The sequence below is a fragment of the Cenococcum geophilum genome (genome assembly GCF_001692895.1).
Source record: "Cenococcum geophilum 1.58 unplaced genomic scaffold K441scaffold_17, whole genome shotgun sequence".
In the NCBI taxonomy this organism is placed as follows: Eukaryota; Fungi; Ascomycota; class Dothideomycetes; order Gloniales; family Gloniaceae; genus Cenococcum; species Cenococcum geophilum.
The window spans coordinates 229,663-256,462 of NW_027137575.1; the positions used below are offsets into that span (position 1 = coordinate 229,663).

The 26,800-nt window shown below is 49.0% G+C and overlaps 11 protein-coding genes across 11 annotated transcripts; 3 read left to right on the forward strand and 8 right to left on the reverse strand.

Moving 5' to 3' along the window:
• Positions 1–203: 203 nt before the first annotated feature.
• On the reverse strand, positions 204–1,811 carry K441DRAFT_556418 (D-3-phosphoglycerate dehydrogenase 2; the record flags this gene model as incomplete). The annotated part of the gene is made up of 5 exons (XM_067643324.1): positions 204–232; positions 283–364; positions 431–489; positions 535–1,475; positions 1,549–1,811. 5 exons carry the CDS (start codon positions 1,809–1,811, stop codon positions 204–206), a joined length of 1,374 nt encoding a protein of 457 aa, XP_067504717.1.
• Positions 1,812–2,781: 970 nt separating this feature from the next.
• K441DRAFT_76266 (NAP-domain-containing protein) lies at positions 2,782–4,664 on the reverse strand. Its single transcript, XM_067654438.1, has 4 exons — positions 4,387–4,664; positions 3,582–4,313; positions 3,216–3,529; positions 2,782–3,162 (listed from the first exon to the last, which is right to left on the reverse strand). Exons 1-4 carry the CDS (start codon positions 4,496–4,498, stop codon positions 3,112–3,114), a joined length of 1,209 nt encoding a protein of 402 aa, XP_067504718.1. The 5' UTR covers positions 4,499–4,664; the 3' UTR covers positions 2,782–3,111.
• A 394-nt stretch (positions 4,665–5,058) lies between these two features.
• K441DRAFT_658595 (uncharacterized protein) lies at positions 5,059–5,810 on the reverse strand. The gene has a single exon (XM_067648378.1). The coding sequence runs from the start codon at positions 5,651–5,653 to the stop codon at positions 5,255–5,257; it is 399 nt and encodes a 132-aa protein (XP_067504719.1). The 5' UTR covers positions 5,654–5,810; the 3' UTR covers positions 5,059–5,254.
• Positions 5,311–7,404, reverse strand: K441DRAFT_658596 (uncharacterized protein). The gene is made up of 8 exons (XM_067648379.1): positions 7,169–7,404; positions 6,838–7,108; positions 6,716–6,782; positions 6,594–6,665; positions 6,351–6,540; positions 6,178–6,296; positions 5,734–6,126; positions 5,311–5,690 (listed from the first exon to the last, which is right to left on the reverse strand). The coding sequence occupies exons 1-7, from the start codon at positions 7,264–7,266 to the stop codon at positions 5,735–5,737; spliced, it is 1,209 nt and encodes a 402-aa protein (XP_067504720.1). The 5' UTR covers positions 7,267–7,404; the 3' UTR covers positions 5,311–5,690; position 5,734.
• A 2,273-nt stretch (positions 7,405–9,677) lies between these two features.
• K441DRAFT_658597 (40S ribosomal protein eS1) lies at positions 9,678–10,850 on the reverse strand. The gene is made up of 4 exons (XM_067648380.1): positions 10,661–10,850; positions 10,100–10,601; positions 9,936–10,037; positions 9,678–9,861 (listed from the first exon to the last, which is right to left on the reverse strand). Exons 1-4 carry the CDS (start codon positions 10,780–10,782, stop codon positions 9,820–9,822), a joined length of 768 nt encoding a protein of 255 aa, XP_067504721.1. The 5' UTR covers positions 10,783–10,850; the 3' UTR covers positions 9,678–9,819.
• A 946-nt stretch (positions 10,851–11,796) lies between these two features.
• K441DRAFT_676721 (uncharacterized protein) lies at positions 11,797–12,286 on the reverse strand (the record flags this gene model as incomplete). The annotated part of the gene is made up of 2 exons (XM_067650988.1): positions 11,797–11,879; positions 11,965–12,286. The coding sequence occupies 2 exons, from the start codon at positions 12,284–12,286 to the stop codon at positions 11,797–11,799; spliced, it is 405 nt and encodes a 134-aa protein (XP_067504722.1).
• A 1,544-nt stretch (positions 12,287–13,830) lies between these two features.
• Positions 13,831–16,240, reverse strand: K441DRAFT_658600 (GTP cyclohydrolase II). The gene is made up of 7 exons (XM_067648381.1): positions 15,538–16,240; positions 15,077–15,487; positions 14,571–15,022; positions 14,424–14,476; positions 14,248–14,369; positions 14,120–14,190; positions 13,831–14,057 (listed from the first exon to the last, which is right to left on the reverse strand). Exons 1-7 carry the CDS (start codon positions 15,983–15,985, stop codon positions 14,052–14,054), a joined length of 1,563 nt encoding a protein of 520 aa, XP_067504723.1. The 5' UTR covers positions 15,986–16,240; the 3' UTR covers positions 13,831–14,051.
• Positions 16,241–16,273: 33 nt separating this feature from the next.
• K441DRAFT_76392 (Elf1-domain-containing protein) lies at positions 16,274–17,395 on the forward strand. Its single transcript, XM_067654439.1, has 4 exons — positions 16,274–16,563; positions 16,614–16,658; positions 16,714–16,852; positions 16,936–17,395. Exons 1-4 carry the CDS (start codon positions 16,561–16,563, stop codon positions 17,154–17,156), a joined length of 408 nt encoding a protein of 135 aa, XP_067504724.1. The 5' UTR covers positions 16,274–16,560; the 3' UTR covers positions 17,157–17,395.
• On the reverse strand, positions 17,170–18,418 carry K441DRAFT_658601 (PRTase-like protein). Its single transcript, XM_067648382.1, has 4 exons — positions 18,095–18,418; positions 17,679–18,037; positions 17,452–17,623; positions 17,170–17,399 (listed from the first exon to the last, which is right to left on the reverse strand). Exons 1-4 carry the CDS (start codon positions 18,247–18,249, stop codon positions 17,348–17,350), a joined length of 738 nt encoding a protein of 245 aa, XP_067504725.1. The 5' UTR covers positions 18,250–18,418; the 3' UTR covers positions 17,170–17,347.
• A 197-nt stretch (positions 18,419–18,615) lies between these two features.
• On the forward strand, positions 18,616–22,320 carry K441DRAFT_634773 (uncharacterized protein). The gene is made up of 2 exons (XM_067646414.1): positions 18,616–21,708; positions 21,759–22,320. Exons 1-2 carry the CDS (start codon positions 18,886–18,888, stop codon positions 22,035–22,037), a joined length of 3,102 nt encoding a protein of 1,033 aa, XP_067504726.1. The 5' UTR covers positions 18,616–18,885; the 3' UTR covers positions 22,038–22,320.
• A 558-nt stretch (positions 22,321–22,878) lies between these two features.
• Positions 22,879–26,614, forward strand: K441DRAFT_686636 (seryl-tRNA synthetase; the record flags this gene model as incomplete). The annotated part of the gene is made up of 16 exons (XM_067652015.1): positions 22,879–22,933; positions 22,999–23,138; positions 23,277–23,405; positions 23,457–23,682; positions 24,093–24,181; positions 24,252–24,288; positions 24,349–24,436; positions 24,495–24,669; positions 24,731–24,812; positions 24,874–24,924; positions 24,990–25,376; positions 25,973–26,043; positions 26,141–26,190; positions 26,248–26,315; positions 26,385–26,470; positions 26,534–26,614. 16 exons carry the CDS (start codon positions 22,879–22,881, stop codon positions 26,612–26,614), a joined length of 1,815 nt encoding a protein of 604 aa, XP_067504727.1.
• Positions 26,615–26,800: the final 186 nt, after the last annotated feature.

A 26,800-nucleotide genomic window follows, 5' to 3' on the forward strand; every position in this document is an offset into this window, starting at 1 on the left:
CAGCCATCTAGCTCGCCAGCCAGCCAGTCAGAAATCACCGCCAGCCACATCAACCATTTTGCGATCCACCACCCGTCGCATCTCCCATGCCCAAGCATTGAGTAATATGAGTTGAAATTTTCCGAATGCATCCCAAAACGCCATGTTGAATGCTCCGTGGATGAATACGTTGAGAATATGCATCTTTTTCAGATAGAAAATTCCTAGTAGAGAACCCGTGTGCGGATACGTGCTTTAGCCACCGTTAGCGTCGGTTAAGATGGTGAAGATGGTTCAACTCACAGGAGAGGTCTTCCAGACTCTGCCAAAGGTCCTTGATCTCGTCTTCTTTAACATCGCTAATATCCGCCATCAGGTACGCCACCTAGGAAAAAGAAATGTGATTAGCCGAATGGCCCAACATGTTTCACGGTTAGGGTGTGAAACTCACTTCTCCTCTACTGTCCGTCATCTGCTTGTCCACGTTGTGGTTGCCGAGTACCGCATTCACTAGGATTGTTAGCAGCAGATAGACAAGATGGTAAAGGAACAGACCTCTTCCAAGCACACCAGGAACATTCCTGTGAATGTAGATGACTCTGACATGGTTTGGTTCGTCCAGAGTTAATGAACGTAGATTAACTTCCGGCATATTCACCGCACCAAGAGTTGCACCCTCATTCACGTATCGTACCAATGCATTACTAACTTCGACACCGATCGCACTCTGTGCCTCCTCCGTGCTTCCGCCAATGTGAGGGGTGAGTATGATGTTCTTCAGCCCCCGGAGGTCCTCTGTCCACGAATTGAGATCGTTGCTGAAGTAAAAACCATTGCCGGGTGGCTCATTAGGATAGACGTCCAATGCTGCACCAGCAATCTTGCCACTCTTCATGGCATCGATGAGAGCCGGGATGTCCACGACACTGCCACGGCTTGCATTGATAAGATAGCTCCCTTCCTTCATCTGGTCGAGCTGCTTTGCGCCAATCATGTGCTTTGTTTCTGGAGATTCTGGGACATGAAGGGTGACAAAGTCCGCACAGGCCAGAAGATCGTTGAGAGTCGCTACTTGCCGTGCAATGCCTAAGGCCATGAGGTTTAAAACATCATAGTAAACGACTGACATGCCCATCGCCTCCGCCAGCACTGACAGCTGGCTCCCGATATGCCCATATCCAACTATGCCCAGTGTCTTTCCGCGGATCTCCCAGCAGCCTTTGCTCACCTTATTCCACGTCCCATTATGTAGCTCGTTTGAGCGGTCTCCTAGCTGCCGTGCGAGAGCGATTATTTCGCCGATCACTAGCTCAGCGACACTCCTAGAATTGCTAAAGGGTGAGTTGAAAACAGCAATTCCTTGTCGAGCTGCATATTGAAGTTCAACTTGATTTGTACCGATACAGAAGCATCCAATAACGATAAGGTTCTTAGCTTCTCGAAGAACCCGTTCTGTAAGTTTCGTTTTTGAGCGAATCCCGATCACATGGACGTCTCTATTACAGAGTCGGAATATCAGCCTAGAACATCTCGTAGAAGTCTGTGAGGAAGAAAACAAGCAGGGCGTACCGAATCTTCTCAATGAGCTGATCCTCTGGTAGCGAGCTCTTTAAAAATTCAACCTGATAACCTTGCTCTTTCAATATATCCTGTGCTGTCTGATTGATATTCTCGAGCAATAAGATCTTAATATCCTTAGTATCAAATGGCTTTAACTGCTTGGTTGAGCTAATTTTCGGTCCCCCGAAACTTGACGATGGCGAATGGAACGTGAAGGTTGGGGACGTTGATAAACTCAGACTGTTTGACACGGTCCGGGAAAAGCCGTCCATGCGCGGCACAATGTCTTTGGCAGAGGCCATGGTGGGGCCGCGCTCGTGGAGGTAGTCGTATATAGGGAGGATCTCGCCTTGGGAGAATGAAAGGGATTTGCCGAATGGGAAAGATTTTCTAAAAATTGATCCGTATGAGATTTCTGGGTTGGGGACAACAGGATAGTTGTCTGACTCCAACAAGAAAAATTGATTGAATTCGTCCATGATGCAATCGCTTGGGCAAGACCCGACCTGTGGCGCACAACACCAACTTTCACAGCGCCCCAGCCACAGTTTGCATCCAAGATTCTTTTTGAACAGGAGATCCAGGATATCGTTTAAATAATATACTCCGTGATATTCTTTAGCAATGCAACCGCGAGTTTCGGAATATACAAGGAATCTAACTGTCACTGAGGTTTTGAGTTCTCTTATATCTAAACCCGGACGGACATTGACAGTCCGAATGCCTACCATAACAACTTTCGGGCTAACTATGGACTAATCTGGAAGTTCCACACTATGGACTGTGAAGAGATTGGCACAAGCATCGAAATATCCATGTCCCCTAAGCCTCGTCCCCTCGTAAAGCCCAAGTATCTCGGAACACTATGCTCAGAGTCGGAAGCTTTTCTACAACGCCTAGCACATATAGCCATGTCCTCAGAACCCCCGGAATAGTAAATGCCAAATCTTGTCAGTGTTTTGGAAGTAGTTTCCGCTATAAGCACCCTACTCTTATCACCAGCTCTTCTCCTACGAATATATAATCCAGCATTGTTCTTAACATCACTATGGCCACGAAATTTTGACCGGGTTGGATATACCTGAAGTCAATGATTGATTGATCGCAAATCCTTGTCTAGTAACAACCGTTGACTTTTGCACTCATATTCGCACCAGAAGACAGTTCCTCCCAGCCCTCCTAACATTAGTGAAAGCATAATCATTGACTGCAAGAACACAACAACCCCATTCGCGCTGCGCCATCCTGGATGAAACAAAACTGTGCCTGTCTCAGCTAAGAAAAAAAAATTCTAGCCAGAATGCTCGTAGAAAGAGGAAACATAGAACCGTGTGTGTGAAACCAGCCCGAGACAACAAACCCAGGGAGTAGGTCAGAGAATTACTATGCTGTACTGTGGACAACAAATGTAGGAGATGAAGAGTGAGGATAGAACCAAAGGGAGAGTGAGAGGAGCGAGGTACATCTGATGCGAATATGACCATCAAATGAATGATGCTAGTTTTGCATCAGAGTGATGTACCCGAATTTCCTCTACCTCATCAATTTCAGAACTAGTGAAATATGATTCGCTCAGCTCTGCTTGCACTCGGCAGCCTCTTGCTTAGGTTTTGTACCATCATCCTTCGGGTGTATTAGCTTTATAATGCTTCCATATGGGGGCCGGAAAATCGTACCCCTTCGTCGGACTCATCGTCCTCATCCCTGTCATCACTCAAATCGTCTTCTTCCTCGTCGTCTTCATCCTCAAATTCGCCTTCATCAAAGTCTTCGAGGCTCTCGAACTGCAGAGCCTCACCCGTGAACCAGTCAATGGCTCGTGGAATGAGCTTCTCTTTGATGTCTTCGCCAAGCTGATAGTCTAGTTCTAAGCGCTCCTCGATATCCGACGTTGCATCATCATCGTCGGTAGGAGGCTTGGGGGGGGCAAAGAAGTTAAAGAAAGAATCTGTTGGGACAGTTTTCTTCACAACGCGAGTTTGCTTAGTATCTGCAATGGAACTGTTAGCAGACAATTAATAATGAACTCTTTTTGCACACACTCTTGTTGCGCTGTTTCTTGCTCTCGATCCTCACGGTGAGATCTTTGCTAGACTTCCACTCAATCTTGTCGCCCTCCGCGTGATCGTAGATGAAGTCACCTCCATATCCATTCTCCTCCTGGTAGAAGTATGTCTTGGTGACGGTCTTATTTGTGAAGTATTCGTTCTCTGCAAACTCGAAGATAAGTCTGAAACCGGGCCGATCGAGATATTCCATGCGGATGTCAGTGAGGTACTTTAGCGCGGCTTCATCTCTATCAGTGATCATCTCAGCTAGAGAGACCTGGTTCTTCATCGCAGAGAGCCAGAACTCTGGAATGCCTTTGACGTTCTCTCCAGCATCCTCATTCTTCTCCTCAGCTGGAGCACCCTCCTCATCGTCCTCGTCTTGCTGTTCACCAATCTTTACCTCCTCTTCAGTAGGCTCGGTACCGCCATTGACGATCTTCGCCCGCTTCTCGTATAAAGGCGTGAATTTGGCGAAGTACTTCTTCTCCAGTTGTAGGACCTCTTCCTGGAAATCGGCTTCGAGTTTCGAGTGCTCTTTTTGGATGCCCTTAAGGCCAGCAACGCGACGGCGAACAGAGGCGGGCAGTGACTCAATATAACCTGACGATCGACCAACCAAAGAACCAAGCTTAGCTTGCATCATGGATACAAGCGCTGGGTTTTGTGCAAAGAGAGAGGCGGCCGCAACACGATCAAGGGCAGCCGCAGCACGATCAAGGTCCTCTGGATAAAATTCGAATTAGCGGTCAACCTCAAGGCCTCATGGTGGGGTTACGGTAACTAGGTCCTTTCTCACCTTCTTTGATACTCGCGACGCCAGGCTGCTGTGCGCGAGACGATATTGGAGCGGCATTTGCAGGAGTGTTCTGTGGTGTTCTAGTAGATAAATCTATGTTAGCTGAGTCCATGATGGCGTTTGGTGTCTTCAGCGGCCGAAAGACAGGTTTGACAAGGCGTTCAGTAGACGTACGGAGCGGTCATGGAGTCGAGCTTCTTATTTCGGATGGGTTCCGACATGGCGATCTAGGCTTTGAAATTTTTGATGGGAAGACGGGGGTACGGGTTGAAAGAATGGTGGGATGTTGGTGAGAAAACGGTTGATCCCCAGCGTTCGAGGATTGCAAAGAATTGTTTGCGAGTCGCGCTAACTAAGTAATCGCCCCTCTATGTAACTCGCTTGGGCTAAGTCCTTTGCCCCTCTGAAAAAGTGGCTCCCGAGAGGCGCAACTCTTTGGGGTGAATTAAGTGCGGTGGAGTGCTTGGGGCCGTTCGGGAGTGACGACAGCGAAAACAGCGCGCGAAGAAGCTAAGTAGGGGCTCTTACCGCCGTTTCACTGCTGCTGCTGCTCCTGCTCGCCGGCGACAGCGGCTTAAATATGGCTGGCGGGTGTGCGTGGTGGCACGTGGGCTCGCCCGCGGAAAGGTCCACGACGAAACAAGTGTCACTGCAGGGGCGCACAGCATGATAGCCCAAGGGTAATATTTGCCATTTCAAGAGTCAATTGCTGCCAGCCCTCTATCGTGGTATCAAACGCCAAATGCCTCTAACAAACTCTAGTCTACATGGTCTATGAAGCACACCTTCCAGAAATATCCAATGCCCGCCCTCACGCTCCAAAAATAGAATATATTAAACAAAGCAGAGAGTCAACCGAAGTAATCACTCAATGGATATGCTTCAGCCGATTGGTCGCGACCGCCGCCACCACCGCCGAGAGCGCGCCGATGAATAGACAAACTGCGATCCCGTTCGGCCCGTCCGTTGAGTGGTGCTCGTCTGGATGAGCTTCCTTCGCCAGCTCCGGACTTTTGCCTGGTTCCAATACGGAGAAGACTATCCACGAAATGAACGTGCCAACGAATTGTGGCAGGGTCGTGTAGAGATTCAGAATCCCCAGGTATATCCCCGAGCCCTCTCCGGTCGAAGCGTGAGAGTCATCGAGAGCGTAGTTCAGTCGGAGCACTCCAGGATCAGCATCGAGCTCAATTGAGTCACGAGTAAGATGATTATATGAATGGCTGCCGGCTCCAGCGGACCCTAGCTTATTGATCTCGACGCCCATGAAAGTGAATGGGGCCCAACATGTTATAGCCCACGAGCTGTTGGAAGGTCAGATATCTCCAACACCACACAAAAGGAGTGCTCACATTCCACATATCGCAACAAGAACAGTCGCACCACGCAGCGAGGTAACAAACGGTGCAAGTATCATGGATCCAGCAAAGATGCAATGTGAAATCGTCCACGCTGTAAGCAGAGTCGGCTTATACTTCTCGACCTCAATCACTATTGGAGCAATAATAGCAGGTGGTCGTGGAGTAAAATCGGGCTTCTCATCTTCCGGAGGCTTGACGAGCCATGGTAGCATGACAGAGCCTGCAAATGTGATCGTGGAAAAGGCAATTAGGGATATGCTGCCAATTCGACCAACCTGGCCCAGGGTATCTTCGGCTTCTCTTGCGGCGGCAGGAGCATCGTATCGCAGGTATATTTCTCCCACCCACGTTGTACTGTAAAACAAAAAAGGGAACCATCCTTTGAAGATGAGTTAATTTTGTATGCGCGATATCGACCGGTTGACGTTACCTATCCAAGCCCAGAATTGTACAAAGCAGATTGCTGCTATTCGTTTTGGGGGGTTTACTGCTGTCCTCAAAATCTGTGTAAGTGTTTCTATCGCGCCAAGTTGGCCTGGAGAGTCTTTCCTGTAAATTAAACTATCAGCTCTGATCGCGCCTGGTTTGAATCCCCTAGCTTACCCATCGGATATCAACACCCTCTCGTCGACCGCCCAACAAGTAACACCGACCGTAACACAAAGCGCCAACGCTGCGATGGCGGTCAATTGCTTAAATTGAGTATCTCCAAGCGCAGGTCCAAAGACCTTTCCAAGGTCAAGAGCACCGGCACCATAGCCAATCAAATGCCCAATTGCGACCATTCTGCTAGCTTCATAGAATTAAGAAACTGTCTCTTAATTAAATGTACGATCAAAGACGTACCCCAAGATGACCCTAATTGTTGTTTTGGAATGGGCAGAGTATCAACGATTAGACTTCGACAGGACGCTTGCACTATTTTGCGTTAGTGAGAGCAGAACCACCCGAGGGCATTGTGGCCTCACCGGCATTGATAGCAAAATCAACAGCGTATATGCTCAGTACCGCAATTGAGATTGTGGCCGACCTTTTCTGCAAGCCATGAGCACCATGTTCATATTCCGAACCCACGAGTGGGATACTGCACCATCTCCTTATCTGTCACAAAAGTCCCTACAATCTCTGGTGTCCAGCCTAGCACCAGCAAGCATGCACTGACAATGATTGTTCCCCCGGCCATGAAAGGCCTCCTCCGCCCCCATTTAGACTTAGACCTATCTGCGATGACTCCAACTATTGGTTGCATGACAAGACCAGATAAGGGGCCAGCGATCCACACGAGAGATATCTTGCTCTTAGTGAGGCCAAGTTGAAGGAGGTATGGTGTGCAGTAGGTCATCTCAATTCCCCAAGTAAATCTAGCAGAACCCAAAAGTGTCAGCGCGAGGCCAATGGAGTAGTATATGAGGTGGTGTTACTGGAGACCTATTAACGACGCTGTCAAGAATGCCATGCGCATCGACTCCGTCGAGCCCTTGATTGATGGTGTACCTGCCCATGATGAAATGGAAGGCATAGTTTCCTTAGATGCAATCCCCGGATAGCTCGCGTGAGCAGTTCCTCCTCTTCAGTTCAAAGCTTAATACTTTAGCGCATGAGAATCACTGGAAAGGGGTGCCGCATGTGGGCGTGGGACGCAAGGAGGAAATGAGAATGTGTAATTGCAAGAATGGTAGATTTAATCAAGGGGATCTCTGTGTACTGTGGTCTATCTTAAGCTCTACGGCACTTACGAAGGCTAAGCCAGCGCTTGGCATGCGACACGAATTCCCATTTTTAGCTGCGGCGGTGCGGCGCTAGGCCCCTTTGAACACAGCCGCCCTGACATCGAACGTCAAGAGAACCCACGCCTCTCTCCACCACTACAAGCCTTATCCGCACCTAATCCAGACCTAACCTGGTAGTAATAAAGCCCTTCATGGGGCTTGGCCGGGGCGAAAGCTGCACTCCAATGTGATAACAATGAACATAATTGAAATAGATAAGTTTTCACATGACAGCCACTTCACATTCCTACACGTAGATTGAGTGGATTCTACCTATTCAGATATCATCGTTATTCGTTGTCAGACAAGAATTCAAAACAAGTTCCTCAAGAAATCTAATATTCAATCTCTAAATTGTGTTCACTAATACATGCCTGCTGGCAAAGCCAGCAAACGTAACACTTCTTTTAAAGTGTGGAAGTTGTTTTCACGGCCTAAATACAGTAACACGCACTTCCCGCAGGCTCAAAAAGTACAGCGTTGTGATTAACTTGCTAGAGGAGCAAATGATTCTTTGTTATGACACATAAACCATCTGACCCAAGAAATGATAGGCTTAACAATGCAGTTTTAACGAGAGTCTGTCAGCCTGTTTACTCTATCTATATTATGGGATGGGGTGCAATTGAGGCAGTTGACGACATATTCAGGGCTATACTGCAAAATACCTTTGCACCAATTAACCGTAAATGCGACAATTCACCGATGTTTTACGACTAAGATTGTAATCTACTCCTATATGGAACTTCTGTTGTCAATACAGCAGTACATTGTCATTTGAGTTATTCTGAGAAGACTTGACTGTTATATGAGAATCTCTCTAACAAATATATCCGGAAACCGACTCACATAAAATCTCACCATACGTTTAGAGAGTGCATGATAAACAGGCTCCGGGATACCTGGGCTTTGATTACAGTTACTTCGAGCCGATATTATGTGGGGAAGGTACCAGTCAATTGCCGTCGGTGTTGAGAAGCAAAGACACGGGCTCCGACTTGGTTGATTGGGGCAGAAAGGTATTGAGTATTTATTTCAATGATTGGAGTAATTTCGTATAGTTGCATCTTCCACCTCATTTAAAAGAACACCTCCGGGAGCTTCCCTTAGTATAGCCTGGCTATACCCCGGCAATACATATAGGTTACCATACGGCCCCACACGGAGACCAGATGTCGCCCCATTCGGAAATCACTACGTCATCTTACTGGGATTTCTCTTTACGAGTAACACATTCTTCCTTTGTGTGTGATGTGGAAGGAATCTTATTACAACAATATAATATGATATCGGAAACACTCTATAGAGATTAAAGGGGCCGACTTTCCCTGCGAGTAACAGCAGAAACTTCGATTCTCAAATGCTAAGTACGAGTTGGGTAAATTAGTTCCGCTAATATTAGTAGTAACCCAATTTTTAAATGCCTCTTCGGCTAGGTATTCTTGGATAGGCCTGCGCATTGAAGATAGCTGAAACTACCATCATGTAATGTTAGTTATGGCCCCCTCAAATTTGTGGAATACTAAGGAGGCTCGAAATATAAACCCGGTCTGATTTTCTCTGGTAGTCTGTATCAGACGACCTCATATCGGACATTCATATCCAAATCTCGTCTCCTTGCACAACCTGCCAAGGTTTATTTCCATAATTTCTGTTCAACACATTCCCATTGCACAATCTTGGACTTCACCGCCATGAGTCAGTACCTCTCTTGGAAAACCCTTAACTAGATATTTTGTATGAATGGCGGTGTGCTATAGCCGTGCTGGCAACACTGAAATGACGCCTCTTTCATTAACCGCACCCGATATCAATAAATGCTAAGCAGTGGAGAATTGCCACGTGTTTAAAATCTCGCATGAGTTCAGTACTACTTTCGTCAGCATATTTTGGGACGGCGGAACTGGGGGATTGGCATGCGGCGCGTTCAGGGGCAGTTAGGAAGCGCATAGAACAGCTTTGACCGCTGATGACGTGCAAAAGAGATTTGACACTTATTGAGAGCATTCTTGCACTTGAAGCTTCTCGAGGAACGCAGGCAGTTAGGTACGCTCAGACGCAGTCAGACTGTAGGCAGAATTCAATGCTTCTGATTTTGCTAGCATATCTGCGCTTTCATGCTACCCTCAAGTTCATCACTTCGATCATTGCTTTCAACATACCCAGCCATTACTGCATGTCGCTCATACACGCTGGATGGAGGAATGTTTTGCCATTTATTTGTAAACACAACACCTTTTCGATGCCATTGGAACTAGAGTGAAACCTAAGAAAAGCCCACAACGCTAGCCATCCGTGCTCCTCTAAACACTCTCAAGCACCGTCTCCTTGAATTCCCTCTCGACCTATATCAGACGGTTAGACACGATCAACTATTCGCATGCGTAGATCTTATAGCGTTAGGGAGTCGATAACGTACCTTCTGACCTGACTCATCTGTAGAAGCCTCACCGTGCAGACCGAGCAGAGCGCCCAAGTCAAACTTAGGTGCCTTCAAGAGCTTGACCTTTCGTACGTGGACCTAGCACAGCCGTGAGCTTTGACCTTACCAACCCGACGTCTGTTGTGGAACTATGGACATACGTTCTGGAGAGGATATATGCCTTGCGCCGCCTTCTCGATCTCGCGCCCGATGACCTCAGGGATAAGTTTCTGCGTAAGCTGAGCAAGAGTGCAGCTCGACGCCTCCCGCTGCATGATCTCCGTCATCTTCTTCCTAATGGTACGGATTTGCGAAGATGCTGCATAAGTTGTCTTCTTGATCTGGTTTGGCCGCCTCTTGGTGAAAGCGATGGCGAAGAGGCGGAGGAGGTAATCGTCGGTTGTCTTGACGACGACATTGGCTTCGATGAGGGTTTGCCACTTGCGAACCAGCGAGCGAAGCTTGTCAGAGGTAAAATCAAGGCCGTGAAAATTAGTCAGGCAGTTCTTGCCCTGCACTTCGTCGACCCGTAGTTTCACCTTGCGGAATGCGTGGTCCTCGTCCTTCTGGAGATCCGCCAACGAGACTTCGAATATCCGGCCCTTGAGGGCGTCATTTGCGTTCTTAAGACCGGTGGTTCTGTTTACAAGCGTCTTGCCAACGCTGAGGAGTAGAATGTCAGCATCTGTTGAATTAGATGTGGAGTCAATGGGTAGTCATACTCTCTAACTTGGAATGTGCTGGGAGCCTTGACCGAAAACCAATCTTTCTTAGCGAAAGGATCCGTCCTCTTCTTGAGGCCCTTTTTTCCTTTTGAAAGGCGTTTATTCTTGCCGACAGCCATGATTGCGACGTTAGTGGTGATGCGTCGCTGGCGGGGGAGGGCTGTTAAGTTGTCGCGTCGTCGTCGGGCTGAAGGTTTTCAGATTTCGATAAAGTGCGGACTCGCTAATTGATTGCCAAGCCGAATCACCTTTACCACGTGATTCCAACCAGAATTTCCGCTCGACCCAAAGGTGCGGATTTCCACGAATAGACATCATACCATCTAAGAATATTTAGGGAAGCTATCACGCTGCGGCTATGTTTACAAGGCAATGGATGGCTTCACCCACCTCGGCAGGGTTCTAATTGGACATTTCGACGACTTGCTTCACAAGGCTTTCGCAATCGTTCATAAGCTAAGGTGACTGGTGTTGAGGTTTTTATAAGATCTTCTAGAAGTAGCATGGATTTTATGAATTTGAGTCTCTGGGGCAAGCTAGGCAACATCACTCTACTTATTCTTTAAGTTATCGTCAGGCACGGTTTGGAATGTATTAATTGACTCGTAGATATAGTATACTATCGACACCGAAGGTGGGTGGGTACACTGATATCCGTGCTCGCGAAACGCCTAGTAACTGAGATTCTGAGTCCTTGTTACTCCCATTCGTCCATTTCCCTGCTATGACTTCCCTGCTATGATTGGACCAAATGGTCGTAATAGCCTGCGTATGGAAGGTCCCAGCTAATCCGAAGCTCGATCCGCTGAAGGCACACAACTCTTCGCTGATGGCAACTCCAGGGTTTCCTTGTCAGGCCACGAACGGATACGCAGTGGCGATCGTCGGGATTATGATGTTCACCGAGCAACTCCCAGCTTAGTTAGTATAATCTTGCGGTCACTCAATAGCCGCTGATCTCTTCGTGCAGTCGAACGATTCCCCTGCCGCTGCTGACTCCTCCCCAAAAACATGGCGTAGGCCCCCGATTACAAGCAATAACTGCTAAAATGGTTGGTGAAGCTGAACCCCTGTCGATGGAATTCTTTTTGGATCGGAATCCACTGGATCCTTGGCTGCTTCGTCAAGTTCCGTCAAGTTTTAACGGCCGTACGTTCGTGCCGCTGATCATCACGGACTTCGTACGCCTCACGGCTTTGGCAGAACTTCTCAAAGTCTGGAAAGCTAATATATCCATCTGCTTAAAAGAATGGTTAACATTTAGCAAATTTCACACCGATAGTGAGATGATTGGAATGTACCTTGCTGTCTATGCGTAGACCAATATCTTGACGGATCCTGGGTGAACATGGCGTGCCTCCCCTCTCCGGGGGCACACGATGGGGATTGATGGTCTTCGGGAGACTTCGGAGACGGCGAAGGCAGAGGGCTTGACATGGGGGTACCTTTTCGAGGTGTTGATGGGTGCGATGCAACCTTTGCGAGTAGAGATGTGGCCTTTGTGGGGCTTGCACCTCCACTTCCGCTGTCGCGCCTTGCAACTGAGGAAGTATGAGCACTAAGGCAGGGCGGTGATACAGTGGATGGCGTCAGAGGCGGGCGTCGGCTGCCTGATTTCGCCATGAGAACTCGGTTTCAATTACGCTAGAGAAGAAGCAAGGGGTTGATAATTTTCGAAGTCGTGCTGGGGCGGCGAGATGCTGCATGGCAGGATGAGGTACTGGAAGTGAAATATAGAACTTGTTGGCCATTTCGTGATCAGTTGGATTGCCGTGGAGATGTAGTGTGCAGTGTTTGTTCAGGCGTATGTTTGCGTGGTTGTGGGAACCGGGTGTTGATGGAAATAAGAACTGGTGATGGTAGACGGCAATCTTGTAACGAGACGAGATATTCACCCCAGATATGCACAGCACCAGGATTCCATGCTCTTGCACTAAATGCGGCGTCCTCCAATGGCGATTATGGTTGCGGCAAGGCTAGGCGTGAGCCGTTTAAGGGGGGAGCTTTGCTGTCAGGCGTTTATACGTGTGCGAGTTAGGTGTGTGGACTTGCTGCAGGCGTGAGGTGGACGGGGCTTACAGGGCGGGGGTGGGCTTCATCGTTTTGCTGTAACTAAGGCCAGACAGGGTTACAACCGGCTGCTTATATGTTCCCGATTGGCATCATGGCATTATCAGGAGTGCGGGTGCGGGTGCGTTACCAGGGTCATCGAATGAACGGCCATGAGTGTTGGGACATCCCGCAGTGTTAGCCACTGCCGCCATGGGCCGGCCGGATTGCCTCGAACCCGAGGATGCGCCTAGGGGTTCTGCGGCGCCAGAAGACGCGACTTTCTGGTACTTTGAGAGTTCCCGGCAGGCCTGCCCAAGGGGTCTCGAGGGATGCGCGCAGCACTCCCACTGTTCCGGCGATTACAGCAAAAGTGCAGCAGTGCAGCAGTGCAGCTTGAGGGAAAGTTGCCGCTGGCGACGTGGGAAATTAGGGCGATCAAGGTAAAAACTTGCGAAACAGGCTCGTGCGCGCTCCTCGTGGTGAGACCACTTTTTTCACCCTTCGCTGCCGTGAGTCCTTTTTCCTCTCCCACTCCGAGGCCAGTGGCGGGACAACTGAGCGGTGGACACGTACCCCACAGTTCACGTCAAGTACTCTGTCACCCTGCTCTTCGTACCGACCTGCCCCACCCCCCCTACAACCCCTTGCCCCCCCAAGCGGTTGGCTAGGCTCAGCCAGGCTCACCCAAATCCGCCATGGTCGTCGCGTGTTTGTGTTCATCAAATTTCAGGCTGGCTGGGCAGCGCAGCAGTGCGTCCAGCCCTAGCACTAACATCCACTAACACCACCTCCATTACCAGCTCCACCAGCACGCTACAAGCCAAGCCTAGGTGCTGCTACTGCTGCCACTGCTGCCACTGCTGCTTCTCTGCTTATCCCCCTGCTAACACATGCGCTGTATGTCATTGCCTTTTCCGACAATCCCCCACCACGCGGCCCGCATCTTGGAGCGCAGAAGGTTGATGCAACGGCAGCGAATCAAGGCTTCCAGAAAGCGTCAGACAAGACGACTGGCAGGTTTCGCCCGTCATGAGNCATGGGCAAAGGTAGCCACGGTCTCAATGCGGGGAAAAAACGTCTTCCAGAGTTGCTTCTTCAACACTTCACGGATTACCACAGTTTGATATATTGGCGCACCCCGGCGGATGCTGCCGAAGCCATTTGCCTCCAATTATCTATCAACGTATGCAGCCTGCACCGCGGCCAAGATGGAAAACCTCTCACGACATGTTGGATATCGAAAAAGAATCCCACTGCCCAAATACCCAATTGCTTCAATTGCACCAATTGCATCCCCTCCTCGCTCCCTAGCTTCCCGAGAATGGCGACGAATATTCTAGTGCTGCGATTGGAGTCAGAATTTAATGCTATCCGCTGAATGACGACACCCGCTTTGAGACATACATCAACATCATCCCAGCCGCGGCCTTTGACGTTCGACAGCTCCTCCATGGTCATTATCTTCCCTGTCGTGACTGTTGGGGGGTAATAAGCCACGGTCTAGAACGTAGATCTGCGAGAGAGACACTTACAATAGCCAGCATGGATCTTCGCGTCGATCTCCACTCTACTATCTTCCGGTATCATCTCATCCGGAATTGGCACTCGCTCGTGGATCGGAATGCCTTGTTCAACGATGGCGTCGTGCTTCATGCTGGCGCGGGTCAGCTTGACAGGGGTGGAACTGAGGGGAAGTGACAAAGCTTACTTGGACATACTCAACATACGATCAATTTTGGTGATTCCCAACCAATGCAGGATCTGAGTTTGTGGGGTGACAATTAGTTCGAGATCGGCAGGNACAAATTGTATACAAACTCGGCTAAATTTGAAACTTTGGAGGAGTGATACTTACGTCTGGCATGAGAGCTTGGAACCGCATGTCCTTCACGCCGGCAATGTTCTCTGTTCTCTTGAAGTACTCCGACGCCCTATCGGTTCCACGCTTCCTTGCGTTGTACACGAGATACTTGGTGACCTCTCCTAAAGCACGCCCTTCCTTACGGAAGTAGATGACCACACCACTGCCGCCTTTCTGCGCTTCTTTTACGGCTTCTTCAACACCAAAGATGAGATATGGGCGGCAAGTGCAGATGTCTGAACCAAATACGTCGCTTCCATTACACTCATCGTGGACGCGAAGTGCCAACCGAACATTAGGATCAGCCATCTTCGCTGGGTCACCAAAGCAGTAGACAGTGAGGCCACCAATTGGCGGGAGGAAAAGTTTGATATCTCCTCTTGTAATAAGCTCAGGATACGAGCCGCCTGTCTCCTCGAAGAGCGATCTGCGGAGTGTCCCCTCATCTAATTGGGCAATGTCAGATACTCAACTTGCATATACGCTGCGTCCGGGCTTACCAATGCCAAACCTCTCTGCCACACCTGGGAGATACCACACAGGCTCAACAGCGAACTTAGTGACAGCAAGCTCTCCAGAATCATTCAAGCATATCCTGCCATCTGGAACTAATCGGCCTGCCTTCACGCTGTGCTCTAGCTCCGGTAGCTTCATGTGAGCTCGGGTAACAGCTATTGTTGGCCTGATCTCTATGTTTTCCTTTGTAATGATGTCTTTGAAGAGCCAGGGGGCAAGATGACCTAAAGGATCCATGGAGACGATCTTCTTCGGGTCACTCCACTGTGGGAATGGACCAATGTTGGCAGCAGGTTCCGTGTTGGTGAAGTCTGGCTTATGGTCGACGTTGAGATTCTTGCTGGCGACGGCGAGAGCGTGATATATGGCGTAAGATCCTCCGTGAGCGCCAATAGCTGCAGCTCGTAAGCTTATTGCGAAATTTATAGATGCCATAAAACCTTACCGTTACGCCGCCGGATGGTATTCGAGTGTCTCGACACCACCACCGGCCCTCTGCGGTTGGGATCCTTGTGTCCCCAATTCATGATCAGTGGATCAACGCCAGCTTGGCCCGGGTACGAAGTCAATATAATTTTCGAAGTCGTGCTGGGGCGGCGAGATGGATGTTCAATATTTGCGGCCGTAGGGCCTTCATAGTGTTCACTAACGGACGTGACGGTTTGCGCAGGCTTGGTATCTTTTGCATTTTTAGTGGCTGCCATAGGCACAGCACCGGTTGCAGAACTAGTAGATGCAGCATCATGGACTTGCTTGACTCCTGCTAACATGTTCACACGGCCGTTGATCTCGTCGACGGCAGAGGCAAGTTGCGCATTGTCCACCTGAAGCGCTTTTAACCCCGCAAGTATCTCGTTGAGGAGGGACTCATTTGGAGTTTCAGGCGAAGCCATTGTCTGCTTGCGACCTTAACACAGTCAAAGATAGAGAATCACTGTGGGACTAAAAAGGCGAATGCTTCAAGCCGTAGATTGGACTAGATTTCGCTCCTAACCGGACGCAAAGATGATGGTTGGACTAAGCAAGCTCTAAATTAGCGGGGAATGGAAAAGACGACGAAGAGGAATACAAGAAAAAGTGGTCAATGGCTTCTTTATAAACCGGACCACGAGACTTCTCCCACTTCTGGAGTTGGACCCGGTTGGACGGGTTCGATCTGCCGGGTGAGCTGCTGATTGGCGTTGGCACTTCTCATCCTGTAATAGACAGCTGAGGGCGGTGAGCATGCCCAGCGGGCTTGGCATAGAGCCTCTCTGCCAGCCCTAAACCTCACCACCACACTTCCATGTCACTCTGATCGAGACCATCTCCAAATATCTACTGCCTCCGTGGGCATTTCATCTTTCCTTTCCTTGCGCCACAGCTTCATATTGACGCTTAGGTCTGGATCCCACGAGTACTCTACGCGCATTAGTCCGCAAAGAAGAGATTCTTCAGTTCACTTCCGTTTTTCGATAATAGAAACAGGATGGTAAGTCATTTATGCAGGCCCTCTAGAATCATCATCTAACTGATGTCCAGGGTAAACGTAAGAAGTCATCGCGCAAGCCCATGGGGCCCAAGAAAGCAAGCCTCTTCACACTCCTCGACTAGTCGATACGCAGGACTCACAAACCCACAGAAGGAGAAACTTCCCTCGAACTTTCAGTGTCTTTTTTGCAATCATGAGAACTCGGTTTCAATTACGCTAGAGAAGAAGCAAGGGGTTGGTAATCTACACTGTAAAGTTTGTGGACAGACTTTTCAGACTGGTATAAACTGTACGCGACCTACGCGCATACACGCAACATACATTCAATGGAAATGTGTGAGCCTTAGAACGCAAGCTAATTTCATGTTACAGATCTCTCAGCTGCAGTGGATGTCTACGCGGATTGGATTGATGCTTGTGATGCTGTTGCAAAGGATTCAGCCGAAGCCTCAGGGCCAAAAGATACATATCGGGGCAGTGGTCCGGCGTCAAGAACCGCAGTAGGTGGGGTAGGAGGTGGGAATTCAGGAGGGGATGATTTCATAGTCGAGGATGATCTCGACGCGGAAGGAGAGTTCGCAGACGATGAATGACCTTGTGTGGAGCATGGATACCTGTAAAACCAAACGTTTTTTTATATTATTTAGTACTAGGTTCTTTACGTTGGTTGGCGCATGGGATCGCAGGTATGGAGCAATGTAAGATTTCAAAATCAAAGAGCACCCAATTGCCTAATCAGAGAGTAGTATTCGATGACCGGAACAGTCATAGCTGATTCCATTCCTCACATAGTGTAGAACCTGTCGCCAAAATCCCCAAGGCCTGGAACTATGTAGCTACAAACCCGTCCGTTAGCGCCAAATTCCTTTGTACAAGGCTAGTACCTACTTCTTCTCATTGAGTCCAATATCTACGAATGCCGTTACAACCCGCACTTTGGGAAACTCGTTGGCGAAATTCACAGCTCCCTCAGGGCTAGCAATGAGATTGAGGAAGAGGATGCGCTCCTCGGGCACGCCTCGTGATTTAAGTACATCTACGGCCATCAAGGCTGAGCCACCTGTCTAGCGGTTAAGATGCTGAATGAAGGCATGTTTTAGGCAAACGAAGTATACCTGTGGCAAGCATGGGATCGAGAAGCAGCACCCATCTATCAGCAATATCCTCTGGTAGCTTATCGTAGAATAGCTTGGGCCTTGAAGTCTCTTCGTCTCGCTGAATAAGAATTTTCCCAATCCTTACAGATCTGCAACAATCCCGTAAACCTTGCTCCATGGCTTCTCCAGCTCTCATGATTGATACACCGCATATTTTGCCCTCGAATTTTACACCGGAGTAAGACCGACCAACCGGAGTACTGATCGTGTGCTCAATGACCGGGAGATGGTTGAGACCCTCCTCGACTAGTAAACGTATGATACGATTTGAGTAGAAGATAAAGTCTGCTCTACCAGTGTTCTTGTCTCGAATCATGCTAAAATATTAAGCCAATCTGTCAGGTTGGCCTCTGACTATTACTGGAAGTACCTACGTCAACAGGGCAATGAGTTGTGGGGTTTGCGGCAGGATGTGCACATTTTCATGAGACACTTCTGTAGAAACGGTGGCTGTGGGTTTCTGAGTATCAGGACGGTACTCTGGACCAACGCATTGAGACGGGGCTGAAGGCTCTGGCTGAGAGGTCATTGCGTTTCGTTTGGTTTAACGACACACGAAGGGAATATGCGGTCAGCCTAATGCCAGTTTTTTCTTTTATCTAAGGAACCACCAGCATAGGTAGAGTGAATGAACAAAGAGGCCAAGTGTTCGGAGCAGAGAAGTGTAGAAGTAGAAATACAAAGAGCCAACCCTGAGGGTCGAGGCTTAAGATAAACAAAATGGCATAGCACAACAGCGTGACCACCGAACCCCCTGCAACCTTTCGGCCATCTCCACCACTAAACCACCACTTCTGGCGCCTTGACCTTGTTACTTTACCCAAGTAGGTGGGCGGTCAGCCATTATTTCTGGACCCTGGCATGTCTGACAACGCCTCAATCCTGCACCTCGCAACAGCACATCAACAATTCCCCAACACCACCGCCACATCCAACCGGGATTATTCCTACCATTGTTCTTGGATCCATGCGACTTCCCGAACTCAATCGCTCTCCTATATACACCTCTCGCTTCGCGTGCCTTGCGGTCCACCTCTATCACCCAGCGAGGAAACATTGAGCCCGTCTTACACCGCTGCTTCTGATCGCGTCGTGTTGTCAGCCATCACCATGTGGAATTAGCACTTCAACACTGTTCCATCTCGCAGATCCACCCTCGGTGCTCATGGCTACAACTGCGATGGCTTCGTCTTCCTCTTTCAGCACAGCCCAGCGCCGACGCAAGGTTACAACTTATGGCAAAGCGGCGCGCAGTTCTAACTTTGCTGCTCGGGAAGATCTGCTTTCCCAGGATCGCCCGAAAGGCTCCCGGGAAGGTTGGAGAGACGGTTTAAGTAAACCAGATACCCTCTTCAAGTCGAGCAACGGGTTGCCGTCGCAAGGAAGCGGTTGCGAAAGCTCTACCAAGCCAGCGGCAAATCTAGGAATCTTTGACGTACCATCCTCTGACGATGAGAACATAACCACTCTTAAACACACATCGACGAAGCCATCGACTGTATTGCAATCTATAAAGCCCGCGGAATTGGGTGGCCCTTCGTCTGGCAACGACGTATTACGGTCACGACGCGCAGAGAGAAAAGCTTCTACGGAGCCGAAATCTACAGATCTGAATATCTTCGACGTCCCTTCGTCGGAGGACGACAACCTCTCCTCTAGACGAACCCCGAGCGGATACAGCCAGCCTCAGACTTCCGGTCCAAAAATATCTCCCAAATCTCAGAATGCAACCATGCAACCATCACCGCGGCGGGCTTTAGACTCTGATTCGTCTACTTCAGCGCGAAAACGAAAAAGACGTATCCCTTTACACTCTGGACAAGAATCTCAAGCTAACAATGGTCGGGGACGTCAAGCACAGGACTCTCTTCTGATGGTGGATCACCGAAGCACAAAACAACCTCGCAAAGAGGACAGCGGTCCCCTATCGCGCGATAAAAAGGCACCGGTGGAAGTTTCTGCTCAATCGGAAATGGTTGCTCCAGATACAACGGCACTTAAAATGCCGCGACGGACGAGGACAAGGACGGTGCCGACAATTCTGAAAGGACAATCAGCGCCTGCCATAATGCATGGTATGCTAACAGCACTAGAGTCACGCCCAGTACAATACCCTTCACCATTACCTAGTGTACCACCGTCTCCAAGCAGCAGCCATATTATGAACAACGATATGATGCCTACCACACCACCGTATTATCAATCTAAATCTCCCTCATCGGACTTAAAGAATGGTTCGGTCACACCGCGCCAAGCCCAGATATGGAGCAATCTGTTAGGTGATCCATCAGAGAAAACAACCCCCGGAATTCTCAAGATCGAAAACCTGCGAATTTCCGACCGCCGAACGAACGGGCCTCCGGCTCGACTGGCAAGATCTACATCCGATGTTCCTCGGTCAACGCAGACCAAGCGGCGAAGGCTTATTGACACCCTCATCCAGGTCGCCCCTATGGCAGATGAAGAGGAAAGCGACAGTGATGGTGAGGAAGAAGACCATGCAGCTAAAGAGCCAAGGCCCGTTTACGACAAATCAAAGGAGCATCAAAGATGCGACCCCCGAAAGGATCAGGCTCGACTGACCGATGAGCCCGGGATGCATGAAGAAATGGATGTAGGCGTGGAGCCAACCTCTGCTTCACAGTCTTCTCAACCTGTACCAATCTTGAATGGTGGCCCCAAGGTGACATACGCGAAACAACGGTCATACCTGGACGAAGCTAGCCTTGAAGCTGAGCTCCTATCATCCTTACCGATGGAGAGCGGTTCCCCGTTTGCCGGAAGCTCATGTCGGAGAGATATTACCACAAGCACCTCTCTTGCTCGGCGCACGCAGCTCGTCTCAGATCTGGAAGATCTGGATGAGCCTACGAACAAAGTACGAGGTATTCACGAGCTTCGAAAAGGAGGGCAAAACTTTCGTTTTGAATTCGATACAGGAGCCCTGTTGGACGACATCAAAGACCAGAGCAACGCTGGAAAGTCGAGAAGACGAAGCGCGATGATCGAACTTTGTACAAAGCTGTCTGATGATAGCTTCATCGGTCGAATGATTGACCAGGGTTTAGACAGGCAGCTATTCTTGAGCTTGGCCTCGACATCTGATCCAATATTCGGATTTGCAGCTGCTGTTGCTATCGCATTCATCGTTAAGGCTGGCGTTGCTCTTAACATTCTGGATAACATCTTCCGTTCGCAATGTCTGGCGACTCTCAAATTCCTTCTTGATTATGACGCGGACATTATTCGCATTGCCAAAGAGCGTCGTACAAACATGTCGAAGGTCGCTCAAGGCTCTGTTACCGATTTCCGAAAACTGGTGCAGGAGTCGGTTCTATGGAAAGGTGACAAGCCAGAGGTGCTTTCCCCCCGACTTGTCGCTATGAGAAGCATGGAGCTTTTGATTCGCGGTCTAAGGAAGTGTGGAAATACTGAAGAGTTGTTGAACGAAGAAATAATATCCACTTTATTGGATGTTGCCAAAGCTCCGTGTAAGCGGCTTGTTGCAGGAGGCGCGTCACCATCCGACCTGCTAAACCTCAGGTTAGCGCTCTCAATTACCGAGTCTGCATCTGTAGGTGCGGGAAGACAAGTAGTTTGGTCAATCAAACTGTTGCGCAGGTTGGTTGAGATGATGCCGGCTTTCTTGGAAGTTAATGGTCACGCTCCAGCTCAGCTGAAATCCTTCGCCATTCGACTATGCATCAATCTAGCAAATAACAATCCCAGAGTTTGCGAAAGTTTCGCTGAGCCGATGTTTGTTCAGCCTCTGGTTCGCTCGATCGATCATAAATTTAAGATGCTCTCGGAGCCTCTAGATGAAGAACAACGTGCGGTGGTGCTCGAATGCCTTATCCTCAGCCTTGGCGCTATGATCAATCTTGCTGAATACAGCGACAAGGCTAGGTCCTCGGTTTCCGCCGGTGACGATTCTATATTGGATGCACTACTTCAATCTTTCCTCGAAGGACTTGAAAGGGCGTCTCAGGTAAGCTCTGTCAGATCCCTTTATCTGTGCTTATTGCTGACTCAAGATAGGCGGACTCGATGGAAGAGTCGCAGTCTAACGTAGCTTACGGCTACCTATCGGTGCTTCTTGGCAACCTTTGCCAGAACGACCAGGTGCTTCGTAAGATCCAGAGCAAGCTTCCGAATCGGCGGCTAGATATACTTATCAATGCTGTGGAGGAGTTCATCCAATACCACCAGAAGGTTGATCGGGATATGTTTGATGGCGATGAGGGCGGGGAAATCTCGATAAACTACACGGAGCGACTGCAGTCAGTGGTCGATCGATTGAGAGGTGTGGTGACATGAGTATAACGGAATAATAATGTCTTTTTTGGGACAATTACTGTATAATGATGCTGAGAGGGTTGGGCTTTTTGTTACTGGATATCCTTGGATGATGGACGAACTATAGATGAATTTGGACCTTGGAGCGAGGATGCCTGGCTTTGGAATAGGCTCTTACTTTTGCTGTATTTTTTTCTCGATAGCTCTAAGGCACATGGGACATGATAGAGGCAACTGAATGTCACCTGGCTGCCCAGCCACCGAGCCACCGTGCCACCAAAAGCTATCTACCAGGGGTGCAGGTAGGCAAAACTTGTGTGGCTGTGACGTGACTGGCTTGCTCGGAGCTGGAGAGTGAAACCAAGTCTCTCCGATGTTTTCCGCTTATCATAAGCAAATACGATGCTTGATCCCTCGACTCACCAAATACTCCCGCAGTAGGGCCTTCACGCATCAGGGCATGCGGCATTCGGGTAAAGCTGGCCGGACGCCATTTCTGCTCTGCTGCCCCGCGTTCACGCACATGGGGCCGCCAGAGCTCCCTAGGCGCGCTACGGCGCTCCTCTCGATTCCAAAGGCTCCCGTTCCTATTACTTGATGTGAACGCATTTCCACCTACCACAGCCTTTTTTAAGACGTATGGATGTCGTGCCGTCATAGGGAAGCGTAGCGCCTTGTCTTCTTTTTTATTTTTTTATTTTTTTTTGGGTTCTTGAACAACTGCCTCTGTAATCTCACCGAGCACCTCAACACCTTCATACCTCAGCTTACCTCAATCCCTTCAGTCTGCTTTTTTCCACCGCACAAATATTCCCCAGCACTACGCAACGCCTCGAGAAAAACAGTGCATCAGTTACGAACTATGCCGTCGCCTCCTAAGCAGCGCAAAATTGCCATAGTCGGCAGTCGCTCTGTCGGTACTCACTCGATGCTCCAATTCCCTTTCGCATCGAGAGCTAGAATCGCTAACGGTGTGGCTTAGGCAAATCGTCCCTTACAGTACAGTTCGTTGACGGTCACTTCGTAGAAAGCTACTACCCTACTATAGAAAATACCTTCAGCAAAGTCATTAGGTACAAGACACAGGATTTTGCTACTGAAATCATTGATACTGCAGGCCAGGTAGGATACCTCTACCCTCTCCCCTAGCCAGCCCTACCGCGGCCGGATTCAGAATGGGAGCTTTGATCTGTTGTACGGAAGTTCATGGCTGAGCGGACACTGGAGGACGAGGCGACTGACTAGTTCGCTTCATCTAAGGATGAGTACAGTATCCTGAATTCGAAGCATTTCATTGGCATTCACGGCTATATGATTGTGTATTCGGTCGCATCCAAGCAGAGCTTTGAGATGGCGGGAATTATCAGGGATAAAATCCTCAATCATTTGGTGCGTACAACAATCCATTGCCCGCAGACGATGCTGACTGGGATCTTCAAGGGTACCGAATGGGTACCCATCGTCATCGTCGGCAACAAAAGCGATCTGAGACCGGAACAACGGCAAGTCCAACCCGAGAACGGCAAAGCTCTCGCAGAGGAGTTCAAGTGCGCATGGACGGAGGCCAGTGCGCGGTACAACGAGAACGTCTCAAAGGCCTTTGAGCTCATGATTGCCGAAGTTGAAAAATCGCAGAATCCAGGAGAGCCAACAGGCGGGGCGAAGTGTGTGGTCATGTAGCACGAGTATTTTACTATCTACGCCCAAATCTGCTGGCATAGATGGTCAAATGTGGGGTTTCTGGGTTTTTATATGGAGTTCTTGGGATAGCGGTTCACTTGGTTATGGCGGTCTTCATATGCAGCATCTAGGTCATGCTCTTGTTGCAATTTCCAATAGAGAGGTGGAATTCCCAGAGATAGTTTCGTACTTTGTCAAGATTTTCTAGAAATAAGGCTGAAGCTGTTCTTTGGAGGGGCAGAGGGGTTTCTTGAGGCCTGAGGCTTGGCCCGTGCCCTGACTCACAACGCCCGCAATCTGTTTTAACACCCCACTATCCATCTCTGTCAAAATATTTGACAACCAAATTTCCCTCCACCCCCAAACATTCTCCTTATTTGCCCGCGACCATGCTAGACGTAAATGACTTCATCATCGAGCGAGGAGGCAACCCAGAAAAGATTCGGGAGAGTCAACGGCGCCGCCATGCTAAAGTTGAGCTCGTTGTATGTGACAGCAGAGCGCGATGATTCAAGTGTGGATGGAACGAAGTCTCATTCGCTGATATGTATTTAGGACGAGGTAATTGCGGGTTTTGTGGACCATAGGGAGAGTGCGTGTTCCGCCCTTCCATAGGCATTGAGGCCTTTTGGCTGATCTCGTGAATGAATAGCCCAATATGCAGCTACACAGATCGGTTCTCAAATGAACATGATCCAGAAGGAAATAGGCCAAAAGAAGAAGGCATGTCGCATATTCCTGTCGCCGAAGCTCCACCATTGAGGATTGTCGTTACCCGCAGAGCAAACACTTACAAAGGCATCCTGGACAGGCAAAAGAGAACGCGGACGACCTGCTGAAGAAGAAGGTGGAGCTTCAAAACGATAAAAAGGCACGTGAAGATGTAGCGGCAGAGAAGCTAGTCAAGCTCCTCCAGAAAGTAAAGTCTGTCGGCAACTATGTGCACGACAGTGTTCCAGTGTCAAATAACGAGGTGCGTATACGTTCTTGGGTTTATGAGCAGGGTGCTCTGATGGTGGGGCTGATGAGCACAGGACAATAATGTGGAGATTCGCAAGTGGGCACCTGAAGGCGTGGTAGTGGAGCACAAGAAGGACTTTCTAAGTCATCACGGAGGTCTGAAGTTCAGATCTTGCGGTCATAAAGCCTTATATGCAGGATGCTAATACCATCGTAGTGCTAACACGGCTAGATGGTTATGACCCTGAGCGAGGTGTCAAGATCGTGGGTTAGTATATAAGCAGAACCGGCCATTCATAGAATTCAGTCTCAAGATTTACTAACTTCTCCAAGGTCACCGTGGTTACTGCCTTACCGGATATGGCCTCTTCCTAAACTTAGCTCTCGTCAACTATGGCCTCGAATTTCTCTTCAAAAAGGGCTACACACCCAACCAGCCGCCATTTTTCATGCTTCGGGATCAGATGGCTAAGACTGCTCAGCTCTCCGATTTCGATGACGAACTCTATAAGGTCACAGAGTCTAAGGACAGGCCGGAAACGGACAAGTACTTGATCGCAACATCTGAGCAGCCTCTCTCAGCGCTACATGCGGATGAGTGGCTGCAGGATAAAGATCTTCCGATCAAGTACGCAGGGTATTCCACAAACTTTAGGTCCGCTCGCTCTTCCCTCTTGAATGTCTACAAGTCTAATTATTCTGTAGGAAGGAAGCTGGATCGTGAGCAACTCCCGACACCAAAAGCGGAAAACTGTTGGAATGTACTGACTCCGGACAGTCATGGCAAGGACGCATGGGGTATATTCCGTATCCATCAATTGTAAGTGAGAAACCCTTTAAAAGCTTGTCTACATCACCAACCAAGTATCTATGGCCGGGTGCTCGTCTTGAGCACCGAATTCATTAGCAGTGCTCTGTGCTACTACAGATGAATTTTCCTCTCGCTTCACCTGTCTGTCTTTTTGATTCCCTCGTCATAGAACGAAGAAACCCCTCACTAATTTTTCTTCTCATCAGCGAAAAAATCGAGGTAAGCATGCCGTATGTAAGGAAACCACGAGAAATTGTCTAAAAACGTTTAGCAATTCGTCTTTACGAAACCCGAGGATAGTTGGGAAGCTTTTGATCAGATGATCGCGACCTCAGAAGGTGATCCGGGATATCTTTGAAATTCCTCTTATGAAAGCTAACGGAGGGCCTCAGAATTCTACCAATCGCTAGGACTTCCATATCATGTGGTCGCCATTGTCTCTGGTATTTCTTTCTCGGTTATAAAGCGACTCTGCTTCATTCCATTAACCTTAATTGTCCTCTAGGTGCCCTGAACAATGCTGCTGCCAAGAAATATGATCTCGAAGCCTGGTTTCCCTATCAAGGCGAATACAAGGTAGACGCACCCTGAAGAAGATGGGTTATATGGCCAATTTTAGGGTCTCGATTAGGCTTGGGACTGTCTGTGTGTAAGGCTGATTGTACTGCGATAGGAACTTGTAAGCTGTTCGAACTGTACCGACTACCAAACCCGCGAATTGGAGTAGGCCCATCAATTTCCTCTCAGGTAAAATAGAGTTTAGAATGCTGATTTAAACAGGATTCGCTATGGCGTGAAGAAGCAGACCGGCACACGGAAAGACTACGTACACGCCCTCAACTGCACCTGTACGTGTTTCTCCACTGTCCTACCATTCCTTGCTTGGCCTTTATCAAACTAATTTCACCTGTCTCTAGTGTGTGCTACGGAACGCACCTTGTGCTGCATTCTAGAGAATTACCAAACCGAGGAGGGTATTGTTGTGCCAGAAGTGCTGCGGAAGGTATTCTTGGAAATTTCAACGTTTAACGGATCTATCCGCGGGCAGTGAGCTAACAAAATATAGTATATCCCTGGGCAGCCAGAGACCCTACCGTATGTGAAGGAGTTCAAAAAAGAGACGACGCTCCTGGACAGGACAAAATAAGGCGTTGCACTCTTTGCTCGAAAAGAAAACGAGGTAGTCAGTAGATGAGATCGTGTGTTGGTAGCGAGTTTTCATGCCATGTGCAACGGGAATGATTCTTTGCGGCATGCTAGGGAAACTGGAGTATTGGAGGATACGAAGAAACACTCCCAGTGGGAGGCATAAAGCATTAACGCACTGGTCATA

Bases quoted from the DNA above. Each gene is read 5' to 3' on its own strand.
- K441DRAFT_76392 (XM_067654439.1), top strand. The intron at 16,659-16,713 runs GCAAGCCTCTTC...ACAAACCCACAG, and splicing joins AGCCCATGGGGCCCAAGAAA to AAGGAGAAACTTCCCTCGAA. The intron at 16,853-16,935 runs GTACGCGACCTA...TTCATGTTACAG, and splicing joins TTTTCAGACTGGTATAAACT to ATCTCTCAGCTGCAGTGGAT.
- K441DRAFT_658601 (XM_067648382.1), bottom strand. From the start codon at position 18,249: ATGACCTCTCAGCCAGAGCCTTCAGCCCCGTCTCAATGCGTTGGTCCA. The intron at 17,624-17,678 runs GTATACTTCGTT...ACCGCTAGACAG, and splicing joins CGATCCCATGCTTGCCACAG to GTGGCTCAGCCTTGATGGCC. The intron at 17,400-17,451 runs GTAGGTACTAGC...ACGGGTTTGTAG, and splicing joins ATTGGACTCAATGAGAAGAA to CTACATAGTTCCAGGCCTTG.
- K441DRAFT_658596 (XM_067648379.1), bottom strand. From the start codon at position 7,266: ATGCCTTCCATTTCATCATGGGCAGGTACACCATCAATCAAGGGCTCG. The intron at 6,541-6,593 runs GTACGTCTTTGA...AATTCTATGAAG, and splicing joins ACAATTAGGGTCATCTTGGG to CTAGCAGAATGGTCGCAATT. The intron at 6,297-6,350 runs GTAAGCTAGGGG...TTTAATTTACAG, and splicing joins AGGGTGTTGATATCCGATGG to GAAAGACTCTCCAGGCCAAC.
- K441DRAFT_634773 (XM_067646414.1), top strand. From the start codon at position 18,886: ATGGCTACAACTGCGATGGCTTCGTCTTCCTCTTTCAGCACAGCCCAG. The intron at 21,709-21,758 runs GTAAGCTCTGTC...GACTCAAGATAG, and splicing joins GACTTGAAAGGGCGTCTCAG to GCGGACTCGATGGAAGAGTC.
- K441DRAFT_76266 (XM_067654438.1), bottom strand. From the start codon at position 4,498: ATGGACTCAGCTAACATAGATTTATCTACTAGAACACCACAGAACACT. The intron at 4,314-4,386 runs GTGAGAAAGGAC...AATTTTATCCAG, and splicing joins CGTCGCGAGTATCAAAGAAG to AGGACCTTGATCGTGCTGCG. The intron at 3,530-3,581 runs GTGTGTGCAAAA...GTTCCATTGCAG, and splicing joins CAAGAAACAGCGCAACAAGA to ATACTAAGCAAACTCGCGTT.
- K441DRAFT_658595 (XM_067648378.1), bottom strand. From the start codon at position 5,653: ATGGGCGTCGAGATCAATAAGCTAGGGTCCGCTGGAGCCGGCAGCCAT.
- K441DRAFT_658600 (XM_067648381.1), bottom strand. From the start codon at position 15,985: ATGGCTTCGCCTGAAACTCCAAATGAGTCCCTCCTCAACGAGATACTT. The intron at 15,023-15,076 runs GTAAGCCCGGAC...TTGCCCAATTAG, and splicing joins GGCAGAGAGGTTTGGCATTG to ATGAGGGGACACTCCGCAGA. The intron at 14,477-14,570 runs GTAAGTATCACT...CCACAAACTCAG, and splicing joins TCCAAGCTCTCATGCCAGAC to ATCCTGCATTGGTTGGGAAT.
- K441DRAFT_658597 (XM_067648380.1), bottom strand. From the start codon at position 10,782: ATGGCTGTCGGCAAGAATAAACGCCTTTCAAAAGGAAAAAAGGGCCTC. The intron at 10,602-10,660 runs GTATGACTACCC...TCTACTCCTCAG, and splicing joins AGCACATTCCAAGTTAGAGA to CGTTGGCAAGACGCTTGTAA. The intron at 9,862-9,935 runs GTACGTTATCGA...CGTCTGATATAG, and splicing joins CAGATGAGTCAGGTCAGAAG to GTCGAGAGGGAATTCAAGGA.